Source organism: Eumetopias jubatus, unplaced genomic scaffold (genome assembly GCF_037043125.1).
Source record: "Eumetopias jubatus isolate StellerSeaLion01/CBP00866 unplaced genomic scaffold, mEumJub1_p1.0 scaffold_16, whole genome shotgun sequence".
Lineage (NCBI taxonomy): Eukaryota > Metazoa > Chordata > Mammalia > Carnivora > Otariidae > Eumetopias > Eumetopias jubatus.
This window is the reverse complement of record NW_028274822.1, coordinates 71659260-71674035: the sequence shown is the minus strand read 5'-3', so window position 1 is coordinate 71674035 and position 14776 is coordinate 71659260. Positions and strand designations below refer to the sequence as shown.

Genomic DNA, 14776 nt, shown 5'->3' with positions numbered 1-14776 from the left:
ACTGGCTGCAGAAATGGTTTGAAGGGGTGTGTGGGGACAGACACCCAGGAGGAATGTAGTTTTGCGGCCTTAGTGTCTGGGGGTGGAAAGTGCTCTCAGTAAACCCAGAGAAGGGACAGAGGGCGCTAGAGCGCACCTGCGCCCGTGGGTCCGTGTGGGCGCAGCCAGTGTCCTTGGGCTGCCTTCCTGGGGACCCCACAGGGTCAGCACCGAGCTCCGTTTGAATGATACATTTCCCATCCCATTTCCCTCTGGAAGCACCGCTTCAGGGTTATTCAGCCCTCTGCCTCATGGCTGAAGTTGCTCATCTCGCCTGCAAATGTCTACTATCCTTTCTAACTAGTGCACTATTATGTATTGATTCTCCATGAGACTATCAGTTAGTTTAGCCCCAAAGGGTAGGTTTTTGTATATTTTTCCAGCCTTTTGCTGTTCTTGTTTCCAAGAGGGAGGGAGAGTTTTAAAACCCAAACCATTTTTTTTTTTAAAGATGTTTCCATTGTAAAAGGGAGAATCTATTTACAGCTATTTCAGATCAGGGATCGTCCTTTTTGTCGAACGTACTTCTTGTTCTTAAGAAAGTTTTGTTTTTTGTTTTTTGTTTTTTTTTTTTTAAAGAAAATAAACCCATTAGCCCTTGTGTTCACTAACTCTTCTGGTCACTTTTACTCATCTTATTCATTTATTGTCATCTGAACCGCTCATTTGCAGAACAGGAACCTCACACCTTGCCCCCCCCCCCCCCGTATAGTGGGGAAATAGAGACCACCCAGGGTTGCCATCAAAGACAGTGATGACCCCTCTCCAGTCAGGCCAGGGTCCACACCAGAATATTTTTGGCTGAGAATCTCACTGTATCCCAATCCTTTTTGCTTTTTTTTTTTTTTTTTAAACCCAGCCTGTGATGAGGAAATTTACCTACTTCTAGCCAGGCTTTGACAGAAATTCCAGCATCAAATGATCGAGCCATTTGCCATTTAGGAACTCAGTGCGGTGAGATTTGTCCTCCAGCCTCTGAGGTACAGTCCCTTGGGGGCTGCTCCCCCCGGGTCTATGCAGAGCACACCTGTTGGCGAGGGTGTGAGAAGCGTCCAAGCTGTCGACATGTGATCCGGGCCGCCTTTATTTCTCGGGCCAGGAGTAGCAGCTGCTGAGGACAACAGCTTGCATTACGTGGTTTTAGGGAAGGGGGGTTGGGATGGCTTCTAACATAAACTGCAAAAAAAGCAGCTTCTCATTGTTGAGATTTTTGTTGTTTGTGGTTTTGTGTTTTTTGTTTTGTTTTGTTTTGCTTTGTTTTTAATGCCTTTGAGTGCATATTCTCTCTCCTTTGTCTGAAACCATACCCCCAAAGTGACTTTCTTTAGCCTGGTCTGGGAAACTACTCCTCAACAGCCTTAAGCAATAAATAGATGAGTAGATAATGTGGCTTCCACGGGGCTTATTAAAATAAATGTGTCCAATTTTCATTTGAAAGAGCAATAATTACAGATGGCAAAAGAAACAGATTTTTGTAGTTTACAGGGCAGTAGAAGCAGAAAAATGAAAATGTTAAAACTTTAAATATCAGCCATTGTCTTAAATCTCTGTTGGCCCACCAGACAGGGAGGTCACCAGAATATAGTAACCAGCTATATTCTTGCCTTGCCATTCAAATCAAAAGTAATGTCTTCTTTGAAGCTGTAAGACTCCGGTAATGAGGACCAGTACCTTTGTCAGGGGCCTCTCAGTGGTCTGTTGGGGTCTTACAGCCTTGGAAACTGGGAGCATCACATTTTCCATTGAGAATCACCACCCCACCCCACACCTCACGCTGGAGTGTGACTGTTAGGCCTGGTCCCATGGCCCAGCCCTGGGTATGGGATAGCCATGTAAACTGAAGAGTACTGGAACCAGTTAAAAAATGGGGGTTTGGGAGTTCTGATCAACAAGGTACCTCTTTATGCTGGCTCTGACTCTCAATCTCTCCCGCCTCTCTTGAAACCCAAGCCATTTTATAAAGCCCGATCTGCTGTCCCACCACTCAGACCCCCCCCTTATGTGCTGCTAGTTTCTACTCAAAGCTCATGCAGGACTAATGCTTTTAAAATGAGGTCTAAAAAATAATTACTAATCAGAGTATTATTTTTTAAACAGACCTGCCTTTTTCTATTCTTTATATAAACTATTGTGTTGGTCTAACAAGACACTATTTTGAAATGTTTTTTTTTTTTTATTTCTCCCATAGCACTTAAAAGATATTTTGTAAAGACTTTGCTGTAAAGATTTTGTAATAAAATGGTCTAAGGGCTCCTTCTCCAACATTACCATTTTTTAAATGTTTTAAAGGCTAGAAAACAACTTATGTATATTCTGTATATGTATAGCAGCACATTTCATTTATGGAAATATGTTCTCAGAATATTTATTTACTAATATATTTATCTTAAGCCATGTCTTATGTTGAGAGTGTGACATTGTTGGAATAATCATTGAAAATGACTAACATGAGGCCCTGTAAATACATGATAATTGCACACAGATTTTACATATTTGCCGACCAAAAATGATTTCAAACAAGTTGTAGTCTTCTATGGTTTTGTAACAAATTGTACAAATGACTGTAAAAAAAAAAATACAATTTTATCAAGTATGTGTTACATGTTGTCATTGCTCTATTTGGTAAAGGTCTACAGATCCCCACCAAGGAGAGGTTTGCATGACGCAGTGCCTTTAACTCTTCTGCCTTGTTCATGTAAGCGTCTGTAGGATTTCCTCCCCTGGTAAAGTAGAGGTCGTGTTGTTGGGGCCTGGGGTCATGTCATGAGAGAGCGTCTGGTAGAGAACGTGTGGGATTATGTCCTTGAGGCGGTAGTGGCTTTTCTGCTCAGCCCTGTGTGGAGGCTGTGAGGGAAACAATAGTCCGCTTTTAAAAAATAAGGAATATGGGCCATTGACTTCGTCTGCCTGGCTTTTTCCTACCTTGGAAGACCGAGAGACCCTCAAACCCCTATTAAGGAAAGGGGCTTGTAGGGAAAAGACCCCCAAGCATTTAGCCCTCGACATGACCTAATCATGAGAGTGGAGAAGGGCCACCAGTATGAAATGAATCTCGTACCCATTTGTCTTATTTCCCAGGGAGGCAGTTACTAATTTGTAAAGCACTCTGAGATTATGCGGAAGGTGCAAAGTGGTGTTTATTTTTCAGACATCTAGCAGAGAATATCCATTAACCCTGTGAGCTCCCGTTCCTATTTCTCACTCTTTAATTTGGGCCATTTCTTGGGCACAGGCTCCTCGTGGACCCCCAGCTGCTTCCGGCCAGGCAGTGGGTCCTGAGCCCCTTGAGGAGTTGGCAGCCTGGCTGTACAGAGCCTCCCAGAGCTTTTGTTTGATGGCCTTGCCCAGCTCCAGGCTGTACCTCTTGGGGGTCCCGGAAGGATTCCACAGCATCGGCTCGACCACCGAGTGGTACAGAGCCCTGTAACCCTCTGCGGGGAGGCCGTGGATGGTTAACTTGTTCTCCGACAAGTGCTGTCTCTTTCTGGTTTTGGGAAGCAACGCTTGGCCATTCCAGGCCGTTGTCCCAGTGTCCCCGGGTCGTGCTTGGGTGGCAGCCACATGTTCAGCATATCTGCTCTCAAGATCTTGGCGGACAGTTACTTTTTTCTCCTTTGAACTTTCTTTACTCTAGCCAGGAAGAAAGCAGAGAAGTCAAAGCTAAAACTTGAGAAGGGAGCTCCGAATAATTATCTGGGATTTGTGTCCCAGTGTCTTGGTTCCAGCCACCACCACCATTTGTCTAGCGTGTTCTGGTTTCCTGAATTCCTTCATGTATGCCACTGCGTGCGTTCCCCATAACCCTGTAAGGTCAGCAGGAGACCGTTTTAAAGGCAAGGGAACTGGATATGTTTGGCCCAAGTCGGCACGGTGAGAAGGTTCTTAACCACAGTGTCTGTCCTCTACTGAATGCCACGAAGGATCTTAGGCATTTACTCTGTGCCAGGTTCTGTTCAAAAACCTTGTGCATTGTATTAACTCAACCCTCATGAAACCTTATGGGGGAGAGACCGAAGAGGCTAAGCCCACGGTTGTCCTCAATTATAGTGAGAGCCGGGATTTGGAGCAGGACAGCCTAGCTCCAGGGGGCACTCTGAGCTCTGCCAGCCCCGTGGAGTGATGGACCTCTCTGGATGTAGGTTCCCCAGGTGGAAGTTCATGGCAAGATCTAAGGCTCACCTCCGGTGTTTGGGTGTGTGTGCCTAAGAGCACCACCCATCTCCGGGCCTTTCGCACCCTTATTTTCCCTTCACGTCAAGTGTTTATGAAAGCCACTCCATCCTCCTGTAGAACTAGGCAGAGTGTAAATGGCATGAGCCCAGATCAGGTACTCTCTCCATTACATCATGCCGCTGCCCCCAGCCCCACCTCCACAATCCTGTCTTTAACTTTAGGATTTCCTTCCCCCTGTATAAATCACTTAAGCATTAAGTGTTCCCGCGCTTACATTGCCTTGTCCCCACTCCATCAGGTTTTCTCCACCCCCAGCCATCCTATCACGTACCTTGATGCCTCCTGCTGGCTTCCTGAGCCTCGGTGAGCCAGGGCACTGCCCCACTGGCTGTCTGCCCTTGGAACCGATGGAGTTTCTTATCCTGCCCCGCGGCATGGCTCTTATTGCCAAATTGTCCTTGGACTTTAATCTCTTTGAGGGCTTTGCTTCTCCAAACCTGCTTGGTCCTGGGCAACATTTATCCTTCAGTTGTCGCCTGAGCACCAGCTTAATCAGGGAGAACGAACTGGCGACTAAGGGATTCTTTACAACTTCCCAAGAAGAGGTCCTGGGTGCTGGGGTTTTGATGTTCTGCTTTGCACACGTTCTGGTCGTCCAGATGTTGGTGAGGGTCGGTGAGTCCACATAGCAGTCCTGAAGTCTGGTGTTCATCAGGATAGACTGACGGAGCCCATAGGTGGGGATGCTGGGGTCTCGTCTCACATAGATAGGATGCTAGAATTACAAGGGGAGAAAAAGGAATTAAAAAAAAAAAAAAGACCAGTTCTCAAGCAGGGACTAGAAGGCCTAATACAAACATCGTTTTACACATCATTCCTTCTACGCAGCTCTCAGAAATCTATCCATCTGCTCTCCTCACCAGAGCATCTTGTACCAAGTAAGGAAACAAGGTCACAATGATATTCAGGCTCTCAAAGAACATAGCAATGCTTGGGCTGGAAGCAGAGGTTTGGGGAGCATTTATAAGGAATCAAAGACAATTCCCGTCTGCTGCAAGGCTTAGGGACCCGTGGCAGGAAAGGAATGGGGATGGGATCACTTGCGATTCCTATAGGAGCTGTAGTCACCCCTCGACCAGGCTGCAAGACAGAAACGACACCACGTAGGGCGCCTGGGTGGCTCAGATGGTTAAGCGTCTGCCTTCGGCTTAGGTCATGATCCCAGAGTCCTGGGATCGAGTCCCACATTGGGCTCCCTGCTCCTTGGGAGCCTGCTTCTCCCTCTGCCTCTCTCTCTCTCTCTCTCTCTCTCTGTCTCTCATGAATAAATAGGTAGAATCTTTAAAAAAGAAAAAAAAAAGAAATGACACCACGTAAAGTTCTGCCAAACCCTGAACACCTTTCTAACCAGACCATCATGAGCCAAGAAAGGCTGCTCAACAGGGAAATACTGGGGCCCATAAAGGCAAAAGCTCAACGTAAGTGATGCAGACCTCCGTTTCCTGGGACCAGCCGAGAACAAGAGAACAATTTGGATAGAATCAGAATCACACACTTAAAGAGACCTGGCCTTCTAAGAAATGTCATCTATAAAAAAAATAAAATCACCTTACCATTATTTCAGTTGCCTTAAATTTTATTTTAGCTAGCTTAGTAGGGGGAAGAAATATGTATTTTCTTTTCCCTTTTTCTCTTTTGCTTTTTTTGGTTGTTGCTGTTGTTTTGCTTTGGTTTGTTTTAATATTTCTAGTCACCTGTCTTTCTCTGCCTCAGTCATGTATGAGCAAATTGCAGTTTGTTTAGATTTTTGGCTCACATGCAGGCAGTTTTGAACCATGATCTCTAGTATTTGTGATGTCACTTTGGTTTGTGATGTGGGGGTGGGTGGGTGTTACATCATCAGATTTTATAGTTAAATTAGGCTGGAAGAAGTTCTATTTTGTTGTGCTTGCAGCCTCAGGAGCTGGTGAAGCGCTCATTTCCCTCCAGAAGGGCTTGGGTGAATTAGGAAGGTCCTCACGTTCTTAAAAGCATTGCTTTGCACGCAACGGGAGTCAAAGATGCAGACTGTATTTGTGGATGCAGGTAGTGAGATAGATCCTTACATGTGCAAAAGTGGCCTTCTCCGTGCACATAAAGAAGGTACTGTTACATTCTCAGAATAGCTGCCAAGGTTAGGGACCAGAAATGAAAGAACACGTTCCTGCCGCCCTGGGCACCTCTCCCTACATGTCTCTCTCTGGGAGACTACATGGTTTCTGGAATGCGGTTTTATTTTACATCCCATGGCAAATTCAGTAATTAGAGCCGTTAGCAGTGTCAAGGGCTTGAAACAGGAACAAAGACGCTTCTTCCTGGTAACTCTTGGGCAATGCCTCGCTCCTTATCAGGTGCTTGTCCTGTTGGTGGTTTTGAGTTTTCATACACAAAATGCCAAAGGAGGCTCCCTCCAGAGGGGGAGGAGAGGGAAGTGATGGAAAAACAGAGTATGAGGCTGGCAGGAGCTCCTGGAATCGTATGTGTTGCCTGTTTGATTTTTCTGAGTGTTGTCCCAGGAGTGAATCAAAGTCTGCAGGCAGACCGCACTGCAGGCTGCGGTGGAACCACCCCCAGGCCAAAGGCATCTGGACCCACAGACGCTTGGGAGGACAATGGGGCCCATTCAGTGGGGAGCCTGGCCTTACCTCCCGCGAGGTGGGTCAGTTTTAGAGCAGGGCAGGGTGCTGGAAAAGGGTTTGTCTCTCGGAAGCCTTTGTTCATGTCTGGAGATTGGGCAGGCAAGCATCCTTTCAAAGCTGGTGAATCCCAGAGGGGTGGCACCAGGCTCTTGGGCCACTGTCTGCCTTTGCCCTGTGTGGGCAGGGACAGAAGGGAACTCCTGGGCAAGAAAGGAATTCTGGGAGTAGCTCTTCTGTTTCTCTTCTCCCCTTCCCCATCTCGAGGCTGGCCTTCCCACACCTCCTCTTTCCAGATACTCATCTGTATTTACTTTCCTAGGCCTTTACTCAATGCCCGGCCAGGTGACACCACTCAGACTCTGAGGAACGTGCTGAATCTCCCTCTTCCGGCACAGAGCTGTTCACACTCTTAACTTCAATCAAAATCTGCCTCCCCCACCTGCAGTGTAACTCACTCCCAGTAGGTAACCCCCATGCTCCGTGGAACTAACTCAGGGTAACATGGCCTGTGCTATTATTCCTCCTACATCAGTAAAATCTGAATTTATCAAATGGTTGCCATAAGCCAGGCACTATTATAGGCACTTCCCAAGCATCATCTCATGAAATGCCACCAACAGTCTTATGAGTTCGAGCACTGTCACCAGCCCTAGTTTACAGATGAAGAAACTGAGGCACAAGCTGCTCGAGAACCGTGCCCCAGATCCCAAAGCCTAGTAACCAACAAAGGCTGGTCTCAACCAAGGTCTACACCACCCTCGCTCTTCACCGCTCAGAGCTATCACTGTGATGCTTTGCCTCTCATCTGGCCAGCCCATCCACATACCACCCCTGGGCCCCGTTCTAGTCCTATCCTTGACATGAGATCTTCTCTGGGCTCACGAGGTGGTCTGCCCGAGTTGACATCCCAGATCCATCTCCCGATAGGCAAGTCAATTCACATCTCTGAACCTTACTCTCCCCATCTGTGAAATGGGGATAGTAACAGTGCCTACCCCAGGAATAACTGTGAGGATGAAATGGGACAAAGCATGGGAGGCACTCGGTATGGCTCCTGGCACATAGGAAGCCTCAATAAATAATGTTCTTATTAATATTATTACTGCGGCCCATTTGCTCAGCTGACGCTTTCTTGAGCCCCTGTTGCCCGTGGTAGGAGTGACATAACTCAACATTTGATATGAACCTCATCTCGGGTCCTTTATGAGGCCAAGCAATGAGCCTCTTGAAGTGGGGAATGATTCTGATCTGACTTGGGTAGCATGACATTTCTCTTCCCAGGATCCACCTTCACTAAACATTTGTCAGATACTTCAGCCTCACAGAAGTGCTCGATTTACAGGAGCTACATTTCCCCCTGGCTGTGGGAGTTGCCCGGAATATCTCATGCTTCCTGAGATGGCAAGGAAAGTGGGTACCTGAGGATATACTAAGGAGAGTGACTGGTCTTTAACGGAGATTGTTCAGAATTATAAAGTCAAGATAGAAAGACTCTATTTGGTCCAGGGTCCTGAGACTATGGCAAGAGTTTCCACCGTTGGCGCCAACACTTGGTCCAGAGAACCTGGGGGTGAGGCAGCAGGGCTTCGGTGTAGTTGAAAGTCCTGTTCCTCAGTTGGATTCTCCAATGAACCTTTTTATTCTGCTGAGCTCAGTCTAAATAGCCTTTATTTTCCACCGATCATTTGGAGCTGTACTTCCTGACATAACTAAACCACCACTTCTGTTTGGAAACACATCTGCCCTTCTTTGATGCCTGGCCAAGCTCTCCTCACCATATTTTTAGCTCCTATAATCTTTCTTCTTTCTTTCTTTCCTTGACGACCACCTTCCTCTCTTTGATTCCTCTTTGCTCCCATTCTCCTTCTGGAAGGTCCGTTGATAACGAGGAAATTGAGCCAAGTCATAATTATTCTCGTCTTCCCCCTTCACGCCCCATCCCCAGATTCTAGTGGAATTTAGTTGTTTTTAATTTCCTCGGAAGATGTTTTTATTTTAACACCCAAGCAGTAAACTTCCACACCCATATGGGAACATATCTGAGGTTTGTGATGTAGAAGGTTTAGGAAAGAAGAGAAAAACTTTGGATGAGAGAATTTGAGAAGATTCCTGAACCATGATGCAAACTCAGAGGACCAGTGATTTAAACCACATGTGCTGAACGCGCACCTATCATGGGCCAAGTACACGAAATAAGGGTGCCCTGCTCACCCGGGCACCCCTTCCCACCGGACTCAGTTCTCTGATGGGGCCACCTGGATGCCTCTAATTCATTACGTTCAAAACCAAATTCCTTCGTTTCCCTTATCCCCATCAGAACAAGCAAAACCGCTACTTCTCTTGAGTTTCCCATCACTAGCTTTCTGACTCAGAAATCTGAGACAGGATCCGTAACAGTACAGTGCTGAGCCGAGCCGGAGGCTAAAGATTCTGTTTTTATTTAAAATTTTGATATTTCGTGTAGTATGAATTTCGGGAGGGCATTAATTTATCTTCCTAAAGATATTGCATTGAAATAATACTTATGAAATATATGTAGTCTATTTTTACAGCTTATTAAATAATATTTATTTATTTATCTTGATTACTGAGTTTTTTGGGCCCCCTTAAGGTTGTGTGCCTGACGTGAATGCCTCACTTGCCTCACCCTAATTGTGCCCCTGGACCACTCGGTAAGTATTTGTTGCCAGAACCCCGGAAGGACAAGTAGGCAATTCACCAATGTAGGAATCTAGTCCTGGAGTCCCGCTGCCTGGGTTCAAAGCCCAGCTCCACCACTATGTGACCTTTGGGCAAGCCATTCAATCTCTCCGTATGAGGGAGGTGGTGAGGGTGCCTCTCTCATAGGGCTACTGGAAGCGTTGTGTGAAGTGTGACGGCAAGCACCATACCCTGCCTAGAGTTTAGCAACGTCCTTGGTAAATGTTTGCTCTCGTTGTTATTAGAATCGGGCTCCTTACCCAGGGCTCTCTCCACAACATGGTGCCTTTTGAGCAGAAATTATTCCAACTGGAGTTTCAAAGATACCAGGATCCCCTAAACTCCACCAGCTGAGCTCTCCCAGCTTCTTGGCAAATCCTGCTGCCCTCAGAGGAATTGAAGGGCTTGACTGCAGAGCATAAGTAGGCAAACAGACAGACACCAACATTTTCCTGGAGGCCCAGGGGCTGCAGTCAATGTCTTCACTCTCTCCATGAAATAAATCCGCTAAGCGACTGAGGCATGTGAAGCATTGAAATGAATATCTTAGGCTTCTTCTTGCCAGGGGCCGGGACCATGTAACTGAGCAAAAGACCTTGAGCTGTTAAGTGCCCTGACCTAGACCCACTAGGCTATATTTTTAGCCTCTGTGCACTGTTTCCATCACCTGTGCTGGGCTTTAAGCTAGCAGAGAGGGGAGGGAGACCTAGGGAAGGCTAGAGGGATGTTTCTTAGAGCAGCCAGTGGGAGAGGAGCTTGCACACTGTATCTGAGTTCTGTGGTACAAGCCAGCTTCATGGGGTGGGCAACCTGTGTCACGTCCCCCAAGTCAGAAGGGCCCCATACTTGGTTTAATACTCCGTCATAGCCACCTTAAAATTCTTAATCATTTTGAACACGGGGCCCCCAGTTTCATTTCTCACCAGGCCCTGCAAATTACATAGTGCATTCTGGTTGCGCTATGAGAGTGCATCAAGGCCAAGAGAACCAACCGAAGGGAGGGGCTGGTACCCACTCAGCAGGAGTGTTTTCCTGCAGCGGGGCAGGACAGGCTGAAGCCACTATCAGGAGGCATAAATCCCCAGACTTGGCCACATAAACCCTATTTTGAACCTCTTGTCTGCACCTTCCTAGTTCCTCCTCAGAAACCAGGATGAGATGCCAAAGAACCTTGTAAACTGTAGAGCGCTATGTCCTGCTTTGCTACTATGTTTCCCTGCACTCTCTTTAAAACAATTCACAGACCATTCTCCCTCAACATCATTTTCTTGTCTCTGTAGAACTTTTTGCTCTCTGAAATTCACATTATTTCTAGGAGGAAGAGACCAGCTTGTCTTTTTGGTGCTCTGGGTATGTTCCTCCACTGAGTATCTGTTGAATGAAGGAAGGTTCGCCTTTATTGAGTGTCTGCTTTGGGCTGATGTTTTCACCTGTTCTCATTTCATTCTCCTTCAAGGTGCTCCCCCTGCCTGCACCTTCAGGGACGCATGTTACAGGTGAAGAGTTCTCAGGTCCTGCCGGAGGAAGGTGGTTTTGGAGGTGGAAAGGGTCCAAGATGGTGGAAAGGAGAGGGTGAGTTGGAGACACCAGGTGAGATGTGGAGGATGGTGGTGGGGGGGGAGTTGGGCACTGGGTGAGGGGTGTCCCCTTGAGCCAATAAGGAGCCCAAGAGGATCCCTGAGCTCAGGAAAGAGACAGTGAAAACAATGAGTGAACAAGATTCTTCTTGCCGTGGTTCTGGGTCGTGTGGGTGGAGAGGGACCAAGATTGAGAGGCCTCGTGGGAGGTATCTGCACCTTTGGGGCCCGGTCCTGGAAACAGCTGGGAAGCATGTTGTGGGGAAGCAGACCCTGGGAGTGGGCGAGGGGGCGCAAGGGCCCGCGTACCTAAGGCTGGCCCCGGAGCCCGCGGGGCGGGGACCGCCCCAGCCCCGCTCTGGGTGCGGCGAGTCTGCACAGGAGGGCAGAAGCTCCCGCCGCCGCGCAGGGCACAGGCCCGCACTTGCAAGCCCGGGACCAGGGACTTGAAAGCGGCGGGCGCGCCGCCCAGACCTGCCCCGAGGGGCGTCGCCGCGGTGCTTTAGGCGGGAGCAGAAGGAAAACCTCCTCTGCCTGGGGGAGTGCGGGGGAGGAGGGAGGCCCGGGACAGACCCAGAGTGCAGCCGGGGAAGACCTTGGGGGCGGGGGCCCGAGAGTTTCAGTCACACGCTCTCTGGGCCTCAGTACCCCAGTCTGTAAGAAAGCTTCATTGCCCCGTCCACTTCCGGACTCTATGCTGGGCGCTTTACTTTCTTCTGCCTCATCTAATCTTGTGACGGCCTTGTATTATTCCCATTTTGCAGATGACTGAAGCTCAGACAGAGCAGGAAACTTGCCCCAGTTGACACAGGATGTGCGATAGGATTCGGAACCAGGGTTCAGTATGCTACCTCCTTTGTGGCTGCAAGAACTGGGATGGTGGAAGGAACTCAACATTTACTAAGCTCCTACTGTGTGCGTGTAAAAGTTTTTCATGCATTGCCTCATTTAGTACAACTGCTTTGGGAGTATGCTATCAACGCCCCCATTTAACAGATGAAGAAACTGAGGTAAGAGAGCTATTTTTTCTTAATCCTGCTCAAGGTCTTACAGGTGACCGCGTGGAATGTGAACCCGGACAGAGTGATTCCAGAGCGCCCGGTTTAAAACTACTACGTTGAACCAAGCAGGGAAAAGCGGTTTGCAAACTGCTGTTCTGATTATTACCGCTGCGGTTGAGCCCGCGCTGTGGGTCACGACCCGAGTGAGGGTGGAGCAAGGGTCACTGGGCGCCCGGCCTGCTCCAACCTAGCCAAAGCTCCGCGTGGGCACTCGGAGGCGGAGCCCCGGACCCCGCCCCTCACCTGCTGGTCCCGCCCCTCGGTCGGACCAATAACGTGCCCCGTGGGGGCGGGCCCAGGTGTGGAAGGGTGTGTGGGCGGAGCCTGGAGCGTGAGTGGCAGGCGCGGCGCGCGCACCGGGAAGGGAGGGCGTGCGCAATCGGCTCCGCCCCTCGGGTCTCGCGGCTGAGCCGGGCGGGCCCCGCACTGCCGGGGCGGTGGCGGCGCTGGGGAGGGCGGGCCGGGGCGGGGCGGCCGGGCGGCCGGGGCGGGGCCACGCCCGAGCCCCGCGTCCCGCTCCCATGGCCGCCCCCGGCTCCCCGCGCTGCCCCCTTTCCCCCGGGCCGCGCCCCGGGGCCCCGCACTGACGGCCCATGGCGCCGCCCGCCGCCCGCCTCGCCCTGCTCTCCGCCGCCGCGCTCACGCTGGCGGCCCGGCCCGCGCCCAGCCCCGGCCTCGGCCCCGGACCCGGTGAGTGAGCGAGCCCCGGCGCCCGCCCTGCGCGGAGCTAGCCCGAGGGGCGACGCGGGCCGGCCCGCCTGGGGGGACCCAACCCCCTAGCTCCTACTTCCCGGGACTCCTTCTCCCAGCCCCTCAGCGACGCCCCCCGGCCGGGGCGGTCCCCCGCCTCAGAACCCGGGGCTTCCGCCCCACCAGCCCCTCAGTGACGCCCCCCGGGGCCGGGCGCCCTCTTTGCCTCAGGACCTACTCCCGGATCCCTTAGCCAGACTCCTCAGCGAGGCCTCCTGGGCTGGGACGTCTCCTCAGCCTGAGGACCCAGGACCCCCCTGCCCAAGTTCCTCAGCGACTCCCCCCGGCCCGGGATGCCCCTTCTGCCCCAGCACCTCCCGGGATCCTGCCCTTTCTCTCAGCGTCGCACCCCGCCTCGAGACGCTACACCCTCTCCCCAAGCTCCTCAGCGACTCCCGCGGGCCAGGATCCCCTCCGCAAGCCCCGTGGCGACGCCTCCGCGCCCCGCGCCTCCCGGCTCAGGAGCTGGTGCGGAGGCGAGCGCAGCGGACGCCCAGCCTCTCTGCCCGGTTCCCGGCTGCGTCCGCTTGCCCGACACTAATTTCTGCCTTGCTAGGAGTCGAGTTGACTTGCTCGCCCCGCAAGAGGCAGGTCCGGGTCGCGGGACGACCCGCTGTACCCAGCCGGGACTCCTCCTCATTACCTCCCGGGCCGCTTTGAGCCTCCCAAAACTCAGGTGCGGGCCTAGCTTGGAGAGAGGAAAAAAGGGGTGATGGGAAACCTCCCCTACAGATCTTAGGGTGCTTATCCCGAAAGTGCAGCGCAGAGCCCCATTTCCCAGGTAATCCTACACTTTATAAACAGGGTCACCCACTCCCCAGGCCAAGGCCAAGGCCAGGTCTTCCCGAGGTGGGGCCCTGGACTGGGATGGAAGCTGGGACTTTGCTTAGCTTCCATACACACCCTTCTTTGCAGCAGAACTTTTTCCAGGTTGAAGACCAGGCACGAGGGCGTTGTCTGGCCCAGTTACATTTCTCTGCAGGTTGTCTGGGTGTTGAGAATTGGGCATTCGTGAAAGGGACGGGAAGGGTTCATTACCCGTTTGCCGGAGTAGGAAAACCGGCTGAGGGTTCTCCACCCAAAGTCGCAGACTGTGATGTTGGAAAGACAGGATTTTGTTGCCGAAGGAAAACTCAAGAGTTGCTTTGTTTTCTTACCAGCTTGGATGAGTGAAAATGATAGGACTGGGTGTTGTCACTTACTATGTGATTTTGGGCCATGACTCAGCTCTCTTAAGCCTCAGTTTCCTCATCGGTAAAGGAGGGATAGTGCGAACTCCCTTTGCCAGGTGTTGTGAAGATAAAATGATATACTGCAGGTAACACCCACATATAGAAGGCAGTCAATAAACATATTTTAATAATACTTTTTATAGTGCTTCACACTCCACCAAGTGCTAGACACCTCATCTGCCCTGAGATTGCTATGAGCTTCCAGTCTGATTAAGCCCTGTAAAAGGCAAACCTTGGCTTTAGATCAGTAGAAGGGGGTCTCCAAGTACTGTAAACCTTTGGCTCAAGAAGTGGTTTCTGAGTGATCGGCAGCTTTCAAGGGGACTTCTACAAAAACTGCTAGAGAAGTTTGATCACTTCTGCTATTTGCTGTATGTGAGGAATGAAGGAGGAACTTTCTGAGAGCCAGGATATGTCAACATAACTGTAACCTAGTAACCCCTCAGCTCCACTTTGCCATCTGTGTGGTCAGGATTTAATGTCCTCTACGGAGAGAGAGGTATGGGTGGAAATAAACTGGTTCCCCTTCTGGAAAGGGCAGAGTAGTAGTTAAGTGAGCCAGCTCT

General features: G+C 50.3%; 2 protein-coding genes across 4 annotated transcripts in view; one reads left to right on the top strand and one right to left on the bottom strand.

Moving 5' to 3' along the window:
* Positions 1 to 3176: 3176 nt before the first annotated feature.
* CUNH22orf31 (chromosome unknown C22orf31 homolog) lies at positions 3177 to 14100 on the bottom strand. The gene is given in 4 exon segments (XM_028124577.2): positions 3177 to 3326; positions 3328 to 3669; positions 4544 to 4987; positions 14017 to 14100. Coding segments are annotated over 3 exon segments (819 nt in total). The 5' UTR covers positions 4925 to 4987; positions 14017 to 14100; the 3' UTR covers positions 3177 to 3230.
* KREMEN1 (kringle containing transmembrane protein 1) overlaps positions 12751 to 14776 on the top strand; it is a 67617-nt gene continuing 65591 nt past the window's right edge. The window contains exon 1 of one of the 3 annotated variants that reach the window (XR_015767033.1): positions 12751 to 12918. Coding sequence is in view for 2 of the 3 variants with exons in the window: in XM_028124574.2 (XP_027980375.1) it covers positions 12822 to 12918 (97 nt within the window). In the remaining variant the exon portion in view is untranslated. The remainder of the gene's footprint in view (positions 12919 to 14776) is intronic. The other 2 variants (XM_028124574.2, XM_028124575.2) reach the window with 2 other exon arrangements.